Below are 15,261 nucleotides of genomic sequence, written 5' to 3' on the forward strand. Positions count from 1 at the left end.
CATATGTGAAATATGTGGATAATAGGTGAAAACATCTGAAGCTGGAAAATGTATATTTTATTTTGACCCCTCCAGACAAGAGATACACACTCGTTATAAATAAATAATCTGGCTATTATTACAACTTAAATTCTTCTATGGGTTCTGCCAGTCTACATTCTTCGGCGACGGTTTCATTCAAGTAAAGGTGTTCTTGTTTAGAACCTATCTGAAATAACTGACCAAAAACAGTTATACCAAAAACTTGAATTGCGTACGAGCGTTTGAGTTGTCTGAACAACACACGCAAAATATTGCCTGCCTACTGGAACTGACCATCATTATGATAATTTATTTGTTTATCCGACACTCTTGTCCATTTATAATGCGAAGCTACTTATAATTATTTAAGCATTTACACAGCTGGGTAATTTCACTGGAGCAACTTAGGGCGAGTGCCTTGTTGAAGGGTACTACAGCTGGAGGTGAGATTCGAACCTGTGACCCAGCTGTACTTTCCCTCACACAAAGCTAGAGTAGAAGTCAGTTATTGAGTTTCTAAGAGATGCAGATGGCATATCATGGTAGCAAGTCAGTTGGGACGAGTCCCATCTGTCCACCTGCAGAAACAAACACATTTACGAAGGTGCATGCTGAAGCTCTAGAGTACTTTTAAATGATGAGAAAGCTGTACTTGGACTTGGCACGAATACTTAGACTCGGTGTAGTCACTACAGAAAGTAAGAAGTCGTGTTTTGCAAGTTGAGTTCACGCACCTTCCTGCACGAGACATTTCCCCCGGCAACGACATTTTTTTTTTATTTGACAAAGACTGCACCCTAGTGGTTATTTAACGAAATCCCGCGTTTCTTGTCAGCTCGTTTGCACAATATGGAAAATGTATTTGTTTTTCAAGAGCATTATTACTGTCAGTTATGTTTAATTCTACAAATATCAAGTGTAAAGTCGGAGAAGGATGTTCAGTTTCCACACTTAGACCACTTGTCTATCGGGTTCCATCCGATTTTCAGCACCAGCAAATTTGCAATTTAGATATTTTTCCTAAATGAATAAAGACAGGGAAGACGTTTTTATTATGAACACCACGGTTTAAGTTTTTGCGGAAGTGTTAGATTAAACTGGGCCGCTGTTTGTAATGCTGGCAGAAAGAGCACATCTTTTGGATTCGTTTTTTCGCTAGCGCCTGAACTCCGTCTCCTTTCGGCTCGGAATGACAGCCACGGGCCGCCGTAGTCACGTGACCCGACTGTTTGTCCACATCTATGGACGGCTTTGACATGGCCGCCTTGTTCCTGAAGATGCTCTACGAGTACTGTCCCCCTTTTTATATCAGCCTCGTGTTCCTGTGCTTTATCGTCACCGCTGCTGTGGTTCTGCTCTGGTCCGTTTCCCTCTAAATTTTTCTTAGAGACTGGGAGCGTCTTTTTGGTTAGCACGTGACGTGTGTTCAGAGGGGAAGTGATGAATGTTGGTATCTGAAAATGAATTTATTTATTCTCTTATAATATTTAGCATCTGTATATTTTAGTGCAGTCAGGCGGTTTTAACTCCGGTATTGGCATTGCCTTTCGTCGATCGCTGGCATCGGCGGGTGGTGACTCACGAGCAGCACTTCTCCTTTCCTGTCCACGCGCTGGCACTTCCGCTGTGGCTCGGCTCCTGAGTCCTGTTATTATTATTATTATTATTATTATTATTATTATTATTATTACTGAATTGCTTTATTCAGCGGGCACCTTCGTCCATTTTGCACGACAGTGTTACTTGGTCAGCTTTACCATGAGTTATGCATTCATAATCATACAGCAGGGTATTGTTACTGTCCCAGTTCTGCGTAAGTACCTACAGGAGTGGGGTGCAGACTGTAGGCAAGACCCCCAACTCGTACACTCACTACCTGCTCTTCGGAATCAGGTACGTACTGATCTTTATCTCTTGTTATTTTGTTATTTTTCTTTTTTTTGTCTTGTGAAAGGTTTCGTATTGATGTTCCAGTCATCTTGCGAAGTTCAGATGATGCGGACCTTCTGGCGAACATCCCCGAGAAGAGGATGGTCCAGGTGATAAACCCCTTTGCTTTGGAGCTGGGCTCTGCAGGTGGCTCCTTAACAGGTGAGGACCTGGTGACCGCTGGACACCTGGAGCGATGCAGTGGATGCCTCACTGGTGTTGTTTCCACCAGTGCTGTGGAATCGGAGTTGGAAGCAATTGTTGGGTTACTGGAGTCGGTATAAATGTACCGACTCCGACTAAATTTGCCGGTGTATAAGTCGACCCCCAAAAATTAGAGGTCTAATATAGGTTTAGGCCTGTATTTGCCGGATGAGTCGACCCCCAAAATAATGTGCAACTTTTAGTCAGTTCTGCGGATTCTGAGTCATGGAGTCAGAAGCAAATTATTGGGTTACTGGAGTCGGAGACGTAGATTTTGTGTACCGATTCCACATCCCTGGTTTCCACCACACCCACAGGATACATGTCAGCCGCGCTTTCAGAAAGTCCTGTTGTGTCCTTAGGACTGTCCTGCTATGAGACATGTTTAGGTTTAACTGTTTGGTCTACTCCGTCCGGGGTGCGTCCCCTCCCCTTCCAGCCTTGCACCCTATGTTGCCGGGTTAGGCTCTGGTTCCTGGCGACCCTGCTCGGGACAAGCGGTTTTAGATATTTTGTGTGTGTGTGTTTGGTCTCCGTATTACTATATGTCTTCCTGCACTTGAAAACTCTTATATGCTTGATTATTAGTATTTCCTTCAGCTAAGTTATAAATGGGGAATGGAGCTGAAGATGGGGAATAGAAGGAATATGGTTCATTAAGAGGAAGTTCAGAAAAAGTAGTTGCCATTACAGTTATTCCCTGACTTACAAATTTGATTGAGAGCGAGAGCTGGTTTGTTACTCAAAGATCATGAATTGAATATAGCACGGAGTGGAACAGGAATTCATCATCAATTCGAAATGTGTACATATAACGTGCACTTGCCAAAACCATGGTATTGGACTGATTGACTGCACTTTGAGAGCTGCATGTCTGCATCTCTACTTCTCTGTTGTAAAATACATATTTTTTTACTCTGAGTTGTGTGTTACTTTGAAGAAAGCCAGATAAATAAATGTAAATTTCTGCAACCTAGACAGATGTGTGGGGTGGGAGGCAAAAGCAGGGGTTTTTTGGAAAGGAAAAGAGGGGTACACAGACAGACTCCCCCCCCCTTCTCCTTCACTCTTCCTCCCTTCCCCCCTTTTCTCCTTCCCGCTCTCTCTTTCTCTCTCACACTCCCTTTTTCCTTGTCTCCCTCTTACCCCCCTCCCCCCACCCCTGTTGAGACAGGATGGTTTGTGCACACTTCCTGCTGTTTTGAGTCCACTATAAGAAATACCAGTAATGAGTGTTGGTGCTCAGCTCTGGGTCCAAAATACCTTCTTTATATCCCACACATCATACAAAATTCAGTAATACCCAACATAAGCATAATAATGGGCGACCTGGTGGCACAGCGAGTAGCGCTGCTGTCTCACGGAATCTGGGTGGTGCGAGAGGATGTGGGTTTGATCCCCGCTCAGTCTGTGTCATGTTCTTCCCATGTCTGTGTGGGTTTCCCCTGGGTGCTCCGGTTTCTTCCCACACTCCAAAGACATGCTGTTCAGGTTCACCCATAGTGTGTGAGTGACAGAGTGTGTTCCACTGATGTATGGATGAGTGACCCAGTGTAAGTAGTGTATCTAGCAGTGTAAATCACCTTGGTGAATAAGGTGTTTGGGCTGATGACACTCCATAAAGTTCATTGGAAGTCACTTTGGAGAAAAGCGACTGCTAAATAAATTTATGTAATAATAAGGAATAAAAACATAATTATAAGAAAGTTTAAAATCAGTGTAAATTGTTTATTATGTACCCTGAAGCGTGGACGAGAACTGCCCATCAACTGGGGAGCTTGAGGTATTACATGGAGGTGGATAATGACGAAGAGGTGGTACTTCGCTGACGGGCTCAGAACCGGTAGATGTAAAAGGAGTCGGATCATCTACAGCTTGTTCACCTCCTGCTCACTTCTTTTCCACCTTGTCTGCTCTTTTGAAAAACATAAGGCAGCGCTTATTGTTTGGGATCGTTGTCTGACTGTACATCGGGCGACGCCTTGGTGCTCAGTTTGAATTGGCATAGCAGCTTAAATATTTCTAAAAAAGCTTGGAACAGCAAAATATATGATGCTCAGATGTTCTTAAGTCAAGGACCAACTGTATGTGTTTTGAAGCTCTTTTTAGAAACTTTCTTTTTCCCGCTGTGGTTAACTGCGCTAATCGGGAAACTCCTCTGTCTGACCTCTAGAACATTAGTGAATCTGTTTGTATGGATATTAATATTCTTATGTCCCAGAGGGAGTGGCCCTACGACCCCGGTGCTTGGAGGACTGCGTCCTTAGCGTTTACTGGGGCTGCAGTATCCACGGCCTGCAGAGTGCCCTCCAGGCTCACCAGCATGGACCACCGCTGAGCACACCACAGCGCTTCCAGACGGCCTTGCACTTTCAGTATCAGCACCTCCAGACCTTCCAGTATCCTTCATTTCCCTGTGCGGAACGGTCTTTCCAAACTAGTGAGTGTCACACAGCACGTGTCATTGTGCACCCAGGTGTTACGAAGCAAGTGAAACAGACAGGTGATGTGTTTTAGGAAGAAGAGGGACCTGCTCCCTAGGCCTCACCCCTTCCTCAGTCTAGCAGCCATGACCCAACTCACCTCATTCATTACTGTTTCTGTACTGTCATTACAGGGGTTGGCGGTTCTTTTTGACAGTCTTGTGTACATGCAGTAATGTGACAGAGTACTAAAGTGCTCAGTTTTCTCTGACAGGGTGTAAGAAGCACAGGAGTTAGAATGTGGGATGTTAAAGGCCTGTAGTACGTCGACACATTGAGTTTTGACACCTTCACTCAGCCCTCAGTGTCTGCCGGGAGGACACAGAGGAGCGGTTCACACAGATGCCAGCTGAGCTGGGTGTCTGGGACTTCGGACCACAGCCACGCACTTGTTACCCCCTCGTGGCTCTGCTCACTCTGGCACAGCCAGAGGTTCGGAATGAGTACAATGTTGTAAGTCAGTCAGCAGGGAATTCTGGGGTCGGGCACTGTTTGCGTACAATTCCAGTAACTCCTGTACTGTGACTTTCAGGTCTCTAGCGTGACTGTGATCCATGTGCCTGATAACAGTTACAGGCTGTCAACACGGGTTCTGTTTCAGTACCTTCTCACATCTCAGGGAAGCATGTATGAGCTGAAGGTAAGCTGCTTCTGTATTTGCTTGGCGGACGCAACTGAATTTACGTACTCTAAGATGTTTGTGAAGTTCATCAGCTTACTCGGGCTGCCCACAGCAGTAACATGGCTATCTCACTGTGCCTGAGCTGTATGTTTGGGTGTAGGTTCAAGTGAGGCTGAGGATGTGTGGTGTCTGCACATTTTTTACCATATTCACAATCCAAAGACACGTGGAAGAAAGCAATAATAAACCACTTCTCTACACTCCCTTACTGTGGAAACCATGGTAACTAGTTTCTAGTGGTCACCGTGTGTGACGTTTAACTTGATTATTTAATCTATGCCAAAGTTTCCCATAAGGATGATTTAAAGAGCCGGTGAGTTTAGTTTCTTTTCATTTTGTAATCTCACTCATTCGCTGTCACTTTGGCTATGCAGGGTACACCCTAAATTTGTTTTGAGGAACACCTTTAACTGCAGCCTTTGATAGTGCCTGTTGTGAGCAGACCTCATGGCTTCTGGGTATATCTCTCCAGCCATTGTTCATGTCCACGGAAGATGGAGGACAGTCTGAACCCCTGGACCTTGGCATAAACACAGAAGTGGAGGGATCAAAACAGAATAAGGGGCTTCAGAAAGGAGGCTTCTACAAGGAAGTGGAGGAGGAGGAGGAGGAGGAGGAGGAGGAGGAGGAGAAGGAGGAGAAGGAGGAGGAGAAGGAGAAGGAGGAGGAGGAGGAGGAGGAGGGACGGGAGCACAGGGCTTCCCCAGGAACAGCCCGGGACTGTGTGGTTTGCCAGAATGCCCCAGTGAACCGTGTTTTACTACCCTGCAGGCACACATGCCTGTGTGATAGCTGCTTGGGCAGGGTCCAGCACTGCCCCATGTGTCGCGCTTTCGTCCTTGAGTCCTTCGCTCTCACCCAGGTCCATCCTGCAACAGAGGCAGAGTGGGGAGACTGAGGGAATGCAGCTCTCATAAACTCATAGTGACATTTCTTACATGGCAAGAAGAGAGAGCACAGCTTCTAGGGTGCAGTGTCATAGTGTTTCGTAATTCCACAGGCAGCAGAACCTCCCGTTCTCTCAGAAACAGAGACCATCCTGCTGCAGAAGGACAACACTTCAGTATTAATTGAAGGCAGAGTAATAATTTAATGAAATATAAGGTTTGCTGCACTGGAAGAATATATTCTTCATCTGTTTTGAATGAGAGATTTTACACATCTGTGTTCTGCAAGGTCAGTCTTTCATACACAGTTCCCTTTGTCACTGTAGAGAGGAGGCGCCTGGGAAATTGTGATTATTTGATTCACAGGAAGGTCATGTTGTAATGATTTAGATGTGGAACCATGTTAAAAGCTATTTATGCAAAATATGTACAATACATAAAATTAGTGTTTATATGTTGAATCTGTCTGGGATAGAAATCCAAGTGTTTCTAACGTTTTTTTGTTTACATTTCTTTGCAAGCATTAGATTTAAAGTTGCTTGATGTTGTTTTCATTTCGTTATTTGTTAAGATTTTTAATTTCACTAATGTAAAAATACAGTACGGGTCTTTTTTGACTTCCTTATGGCACAGAGAAACGTGTGGCCTGAAGCTCGGTGTGCTTACTGCGGTCACGATCCTTATTCACTGTCACTTACTTTAGCTTCGATTTTAACTGAAAAATAAGTATGGTGTTCAACATTTTGAACAGATTATACATTGTAAATCACTTACAAGTACATTTTTAGAAGTTTGGCTGAAAGACTGAATGTTCAAGTAGTGTATTTCAATTATGATTTTTTTTTTTAACGAATGCAAGTATATATGTAAATACACTTACTTTAATTTAGAGTTTAACTTTTTATTAATTAGAAACAAAACACGTGTCGCAGCAACATAGAGACAGAAACGGTAGACTGAGAAAAAGCAAATATGTACAGATAATAAATACAACACAAGGGTAAAAGGTGGCTTAGCAAGGTTGGTCATGTAGCACTCTTAATCATACCCTTTTTCCATGTTTCATCTACACAATGAAATTTGGACCACAGACTCAAATATTTCTGTATGTGGACCCCCCTACCACACATGGTCCCCTTAGCTGGTGATTCCTGTGGTGAAGACTCCTATTGCCAAGGTAGAATGAAGGGAGGTTTGTTTTTTGTTGTGAATTGTACTTCTTTTGAATGCCATTCTAAGGGGGTTTAGGTGGTCTATTTGGGACAGTTTCATGACACATGGTCGTTCAGTTCCTTATCAAATGCCTTTGAGTGTAGATAGTCCTGCTGTCTTCATAAACACTGCTTTCTTCTCCAGTTGTCGTCAGGAAACAGGAAGGAAGATCTCTGATAAAAACAGGCAGCGTACATTTTATGTGTGCAATACCTTTGAGATCTTACAGCCGCACATAATGCATTTGGCTCTGGCACCTGAAATGTGTTTGTCGGGCATCCATAATTTGCTACCAACAGATGGAATCAGAATAATTATCATTGATATTTAGCAGATGTCTTCACCCAAAGCGACTTAAAATTCTTTACATTGCAGGGTAACACTACTGAAGCAAGCCAGGGTAAGTACTTTGTTGAGAAGCGCTGTAGGATTCAAGTACTGCAGCAACTTCCAGATCACAAAGACATGGCCCTTACTGTGCTGTAACTCACTGTTATTGTCACTGTGAGAGACCCCAACCAAAACTCAGATCATAATGTTACTGCTGTGTGTATCAACAGTGTGAAGAGCAGAACAGTGTAAAGTGTCCCTGCAGTGACACCACCATGCTGTGATGATTAGGCTCCAAACCAATTTCATTACATTTACATTTATTCATTTAACAGACACTTTTGTGCAAAGCGACGTACATCTCAGCAAAAGTACAATTTATGCATTACATTGAGGAGACACCTGCAGACATGAAAGTCTCAGATAAACCTAGTTTGTTACCCACTCGTTGCTGCACCGAGGTTCACCATTCAAGCAGGTGCGTAAAACACAGGCTAGACAAATCCTGATACCCTCTTACCAGTTTTTTTTTTTTTATTTAAAAAAATACTCTAATATACACAAATAAGCAAGTATAATGCCGGTGTGACTGAATAAAGGTTGTGTCAGGGGATGCTATGAAGTTATGATGCGTGAACAATTACACCGTAAATAAGCTGGAGAGATCTTGGGCGAAGTGGATCCAGAAAAGGTGAGTTTTCAGACCGTTCTTGAATATAGACAGTTTCCACAGTTCTGAGTGACGAGGGAAGGTCATTCCACCGCAACAGAGCCACAATCAAGAACCTCCAAGCTTTACATTTTTTGTGCGCGGGACCACCAAGCGAGATGAAAGTAAACAAACGAAGGGGTCTGGATGGGGTGTAGCAGTTGATCGAGTCCTGTAAATAGCCGGGAGCAGTTCTATTGACGCAATTGTACACAGTAACAAGGGTTCTCAATTTGATTCTGGCAGTTATAGGAAGCCAGTGGAGAGAAATGAGAAGAGGGGATACATTAGAATGTTTTGGCAAATCGAACAGAACTCATGCACCAGCATTCTGTAGAAGCTGGAGAGGTCTGATGGCAGTAGCAGGAAGGCCACACAGGAGAGAGTTGTAGTAGTCCAGACAGGAAGTCAACATGGCCTGGACAAGTAATTGGGAAGAGTCAGTAGTGAGATAGGGACAGATCCTACGAATATTATGCAGGATTTATCTGCAGGACCCGGTTGTGGCTTCGATGTGCTGAGAGAACGACAGACTCACGTCAATCGTTACTCCCAGACTCTTAGCCAAGGAGGTAGGCGAAATGAGTGAGTTGTCCAGTTTGATCAACAGATCGTGACAAGAGGATAGACCAGCTGGGAGGTAAAGAATCTCTGTTTTGGAGAGGTTGAGTTGGGGGTGGTGATCATACATCCATGGAGAGATGTCTGACAGGCAGGCAGCAATGCGTGCTGAGATGTGTGATGCACCAGGTGGAAAGGAGAGGAAGAGCAGGGTATCATCAGCATAGCAGTGGTATTTGAATCCATGGGAGGCTATGACCCGACCGAGGAAGGAGGTGTAGACTGGGAAAAGAAGGGGACCCAATACCGAGCCCTGCGGAACACCGGTTGAGAGAGGCAGAGGGGAAGAACGAGCGCTCCGCCAGACCACTTGATAGGATTTCATCCTTACCAAAGTAATGATTAACTTCTACAAGTGCAATTACTTTGCTGAAGACAATTTAAAAAGCTTTCTTTTTTAAGAAGATGTGATGTAGAAATGCCATATTTACTGGGATACCCATAGCATGTTTTTGACCAATTATGTAATTCTGTGGGGTGTGAACGGAGTTCAACCGATATCTCTATTTCAGTAAATACGGTAGATGTTTATGAATGATATTATCTAAATTATTAGATTGGTTGTGAATCATACTTCAGCAAATGCCTTGTTCCTGGTCATATCTGATTAAACCGCTGCTTTTGTCCTTGGCCAAGATAAAATGGCTGGAACTGTGCAAGTGCCATAAATTGCGCTCATCACATCAAGTCATCATGAAGCATAGTATCAGAGAGCAGGTGAAAACCCAGCAATGAAAACAGTCTTTGTATTAACAGATGAATTAATTCTGAATGAATACATGCTAAATCATTTCTTGGGCTATTTCATAAAGAGTACTTTTAAACTGAACAAAAAGTCTTGTTCTTTTATTATTTAAAATCTGAATTGAGTGTGTAACACATTCAAGGGCATAGCCTGGATCTCAGGAGACAGATGGGTGTAACTAATAAACACAGAGAGATGGGTTCACAGAGCAAGAGTAGGGGTAAGAAGGTTTTGGTTATAAATTCAGTTCCATAACCACTAGGCCATCAGCTGGCTGGTGTGAGATTACAGGCTGCAGGTATAGTTGCATAGTGTTGTAATTTTTTCCAGGTCCTAAAAGCTTCGCATGAGTGCTAGAAATTCCTCTCTCATCTTGGGGTCATCGCGGAACACGCCAAGCATGGTGCTGGTGACCATCTTGCTGTTGGTCTTCTGTACCCATCTCATTACCATAGACATGTGGCTAAAAAGCAGAGAAAAACATCAACGTCCTGACCATTACAGCTCCATGAACACAAAGGAATCCTGCTACTACAGAAACTGAGATGAAGGACATCTGTCCTAAATTTGAGTGTACCTGCCGAACCTTGGTAACCAGCAGTGTTTATGAAGTTGTTACTGGGGTAAAGGGTGATATTTTGAGGAAGCCAAGATTCTGAGGCAATTTTCTCTTTTTTTTTCTTAGAGATTCAAGTATTTAAAGAGGCATTTGATATAACATAGGTTACTAAAAAAGTTTTTAGCAGGTGTACTCAAACTTTACACTGGTACGTTCATAAGCACAATTCAAAATCTATGCATCAAAGTCTATGTACACAGTATCCACTGTGTGACTTTGTGCCAGTGTTTGTTTGACATGAGTATGTTGTGACACTTTAAATTTGTTAACACTGGCATTGACTGCAAGACCTTTAAAAACAAATGAAAGCCTCTGGGGTAATTACCTATGTCAACATCCGGCTGTGGTTTCTTACCACTGAAACATTGTTTGTTCTAAACACTCAGAGACATCTGGAATTCTAGAAACTTGGCATCTCTACAGCCTGTGCGGGTGATGCTGGCAAGTGACATGAAAGAATTTGAACGTATGATGTTTGCCGCTGAAAGCAGGTAGTCACCACATCCAATGGACTGGCAGAGTACAGCAACACGTACATGGCTTCAATAACAACTCCGACCCCTGCTGGCTGCAGAGCTTCAGTGATGGCACTGGCTATCTGGTTGGTCAGGCGCTCCTGGACCAGACACACAAAAAGATAAACCGCCAGGGCAGCTTTTAAACTATGTTAAGTAAAAGCCCCAGAATACAAATAAACGTCCAATATCATGGGTTCAGATCTTCGGTTTTTCGTATCACCTACGTTTGGTATTGGCCCTCACAGCCATGAACAAATACCGCAGTGCTCAGGCCAGGTAATTAAACCAAATGTAATGCAATCATGGCATCTACCATAAGCCTTTAGCCTAGACTTAGATTAATAAAATGCAACTGGTTGCAGACTGTGATTCCTTGATCAAATTAACTGTAATTTGATGTAAAATTACCTTGTAATCGCCTACTGTACATTTCAACAACCCTGAAAGAGGATAAAGGTTTTAGTTAAAAGAAACATAAACAGCATTGCCATGTCACATACAGATTTCAAATAACAGTCATTACATGTAATGAGATTCAAAATCGAAAAGTGATGTAAATCTGGACAGTGTCACATGGGATCCCTCTTTCTCAAAATTAGTATAATACTTTGTAGATCCCCTTGACTTGACTCCTGAAAGCTCCTAAGGGAGTTGCTAACTTCATCAGACCCCACTGTGAACAACATCTTTGCAGGGAATTGAAAGGATGCAAACAACTGTGATGCTGGTCTGATGTAAAACCGTCTACATGGAGAGAGGTGCAGACAGTAACAAACTTGAGACACCAGAAATGGCGTCCAGAAGAAAACCCATTTGCATTTTTCAAATTTTTAAGCCTTTCAGATCAATTATACTCTGAGAGTTTATGTCGCAGTTGTTACTTTTTGTTTTACTTTAGCTTACAGATTAAGGACCTAGAATAAAAGTTTTTTGATAAAAGCACCATTTAAAGTTTAATAACTGAGGGCTTCCCGTCTGTGATATTCTCATATTGTCACATCAACGTCTAATCTTGTAAAATATTAAATGCAAACAGATGTTCAGGGCCTAATTTGATCTGAACATCATTCATGTGTCCAATTTGTTTCTGCCCAGATTACAGCACTTTTTGAAAACAATGTGTCCTAATGCTCCCTTTCAAGGCTGCTAGATAACATGATTGGTCCATTTCTGCTTTGACACACGTACTGTGAAGGCTACTGGTCGTGTGGGGAAAAGGGACAACAATGGCTCCATCAGCCTTTTTTCTCAGGTGAGCCACCTACCTGGCGAATTTGCTCAGTCCTAGCACCTTCTTGCAGGGGAGGTAGCCTATGTGAGCTTGGAGGAGACAGAAACAGCAACATATGACTAAAAACAGTGGCTCACCTCATAACAATTAAAAATTACCGAAACGGTTTATGGTATCATATTTTGTTCAATCACAGAGGAATGTGCCACTAATGAAGATGAAAATTTCAGATCTTGTGACACCAAGTGAAGACAAAAACACACACACTTTCCGAACCGTTTGTTCCATATGGGGTTGCGGGGAACCGGAGCTTAACCCGGCAACACAGGGCGTAAGGCTGGAGGGGGAGGGGACACACCCAGGACGGGTTAGTCCAGTCCATCACAAGGCACCCCAAGCAGGATTCGAACCCCAGACCCACCGGAGAGCAGGACCCGGTCCAACCCACTGCACCACCGCACCCCCTATAAGACAAAAACATCTGTGTGGAGTCTGCATATTTTCCCCATGTCTGTGTGGGTTTCCTCTGGGTGCTCTGGTTTCATCCAACAGTACAAAGACATATAGTTCAGGTACATTGGTGATGCTAAAGTGCCCTTAGCATATTAATGGTTGTTAGTGAGTGTGTGTGTGTGTGTGTGTGTGTGTGTGTGTGTGTGTGTGTGTGTGTGTGTGTGTGTGTGTGTGTGTGTGTGTGTGTGTGATGGCCTCCCGTCCAGCGGGTACTCCCACAGCCTCATGCCCAATGCTTCTGGGATAGGTTCACTGCGACCCAGCTCAAAACAAGCGGTTATTGAAACTGGATGGATGGAAGCAGGGCTGTGGAGTCGGTACACAAAACCTTCGACTCCGACTCCAGTAGCCAAGTAATTGCTCACGACTCCACAGCACTGCCCAAAAGTTGCACGTTATTTTGGCAGCCGTTTTTCTCCAAAGCAACATACACCTCATAGAAAATACAATTTGTGCATTACATTAGCAGAAAGAGAGACATAGATGCAGACATGTGATTCTTAAGTACAGTTAGTTTCTTTCCACCATATGCACCAATGTCCATCACACATTTAGCTGCATAAAACTTTCAGAATATCAGTGATTTCTGATTACCTTCCTATTAATTTTTTGTTTTTTTGAGATACACATAAACATTTCCGTACATTACATGAGTAGCTGCATAAAGGTTTATTCGGGCATGATCTTATAGTGCATGAACATTTACACTTTACATGAACTTATGAGATCATGGGCAAAGTGAGTCTGGAAGAGGTCAGTTTTCGGACCCTTTTTAAATGTGGACAAAGATTCAGCAGTTCTGAGTGAGAGGGGGAGGTCATTCCACCACAACGGAGCGAGAACCAAGAACCTCCGTGCTTTACCTTTCGTGTGTGGGACCACCAAGCGGGCAGATGTGGAAGAGCATAGCGGTTTATCAAGTCTTGTAGATAACTGGGAGCAGTTCTATTGATGCTTTTGTAGGCCATAACCAGGGTCTTAAATTTGATCCGAGCAACTATAGGAAGCCAGCGCAGAGAGATGAGGAGGGGAGATGCATGGGAACTCTTTGGCAAATCAAACACAACTCAGGCAGCAGCATTCTATATCAGCTGTAGCGGTTTGATGGCAGTAGCGAGAAGGCCATACAAGAGAGAGTTGCATTAGTCCAGACAGGATGTCACCATGGCCTGGACAAGTAGTTTGGCAGAGTCTATTGTGAGGTAGGGGGTTGCAGTGGTGCAGTGGGTTTGACTGGGTCCTGCTCTCTGGCGGGTCTGGGGCTCGAGTCCTGCTTGGGGTGCATTGTGACGAACTTGCATCCTGTCCTGGGTGTGTCCCCTCCCCCTCCAGCCTCATGCCCTGTGTTGCTTGGTTTGGCTGTGGCTCGCTGCGACCCCACTCGGGACAAGCAGCTTCAGCCTGTGTGTATGTGTGTGTGTGTATGTGTGTGTGTGTACTGTAAGGTAAGGACAGATCCTGTGGATGTTATGCAGGATGTATCTGCAGGTTTGGGTTGTGGCTTCGATGTGCTGAGAGAAAGATAGACTTGAGTCAATAATCACTCCCAGACTCTTAGCTGAGGAGGCAGGCAAAATGAGTGAGTTGTCCAGTCTGATCGAGAGATCGTGACAGGAAGACAGGCCAGCTGGGAGGTGTAGGATCTCTGTTTTGGAGAATACAGAATATATATAGGCCTAAACCTATATTACACCTCTAATTTTTGGGGGTAGACTTATAGGCCGGATCGGCTTCTACGCCGGCATATACGGTACATTTAGTCGGAGTTGGTACATTTTTACCGACTCCAACTCCAGTAGCCCAATAATTGCTTTCGACTCTGATTCCGCAGCACTGGATGGAAGGTTTGTACTCGGTTCGTTTCACTCGGCGGGTTCTCGAAACGAGTTGTTTATCCCAACCCGCGCTACCGTTCTGATGAGAGCTGTCTCCATGCGATGCCACAGACGTTATTTAGCTCCAACACAAGTATGGGCATTGCCTGCCCAACCCTCAAACATCCCGTTGAACCATTTGCAGAAAAGAGGAAGGAGAAGTTCACGTTGCATAACGGCAAGGTCTAATCTTGCTCTCTGATGCAGACAGGAAGAGGAAAACTCTTCACATTAGAACAAGAACAGACATTTCAGTTCCCTGAGGTGTTGCTATTCCGTTAATCTGCTCTTACTTGTGTGGTAAATATGAGTTACTGCTTCTGAAAATTCCTGCACCTTCAGCAGTGTGGTACATTTTTTTTTTACAGAGGGACCTGGGGCTTCTGCATTGTCGTTATTATGTCTGTATGGAAAAATATCACATTTTTTTCGACTTTAAATTCAATTTAGTTCCGTTCAATTCAATTCAATTCAGTTTATTTTTATAGAACACTCTTCTCATGCACTGACACGGAGCGCTTGAACACAGGCATAGAGCAAAGAAACAAATGCGTCGGACAAGGAAACAAAGAAACGACAGAACAAGCGTAATGCATTATCAATGTTTTTATAAAGCTATAAGTATGTCGACTGGCAACGGAGGAAAGGAACAAAAAACTCCCAGCTGACAGTCGAGGGAGAGA

The 15,261-nt window shown here is 43.7% G+C and overlaps 1 protein-coding gene across 1 annotated transcript; it reads left to right on the forward strand.

Moving 5' to 3' along the window:
• Positions 1-1,254: 1,254 nt before the first annotated feature.
• On the forward strand, positions 1,255-6,671 carry cgrrf1 (cell growth regulator with ring finger domain 1). The gene is made up of 7 exons (XM_029255171.1): positions 1,255-1,381; positions 1,976-2,112; positions 4,376-4,553; positions 4,943-5,090; positions 5,170-5,277; positions 5,792-5,857; positions 5,933-6,671. Exons 1-7 carry the CDS (start codon positions 1,263-1,265, stop codon positions 6,215-6,217), a joined length of 1,041 nt encoding a protein of 346 aa, XP_029111004.1. The 5' UTR covers positions 1,255-1,262; the 3' UTR covers positions 6,218-6,671.
• The last annotated feature ends 8,590 nt before the right edge of the window (positions 6,672-15,261 follow it).

The sequence above is a fragment of the Scleropages formosus genome, chromosome 1 (genome assembly GCF_900964775.1).
Source record: "Scleropages formosus chromosome 1, fSclFor1.1, whole genome shotgun sequence".
Classification (NCBI taxonomy): Eukaryota; Metazoa; Chordata; class Actinopteri; order Osteoglossiformes; family Osteoglossidae; genus Scleropages; species Scleropages formosus.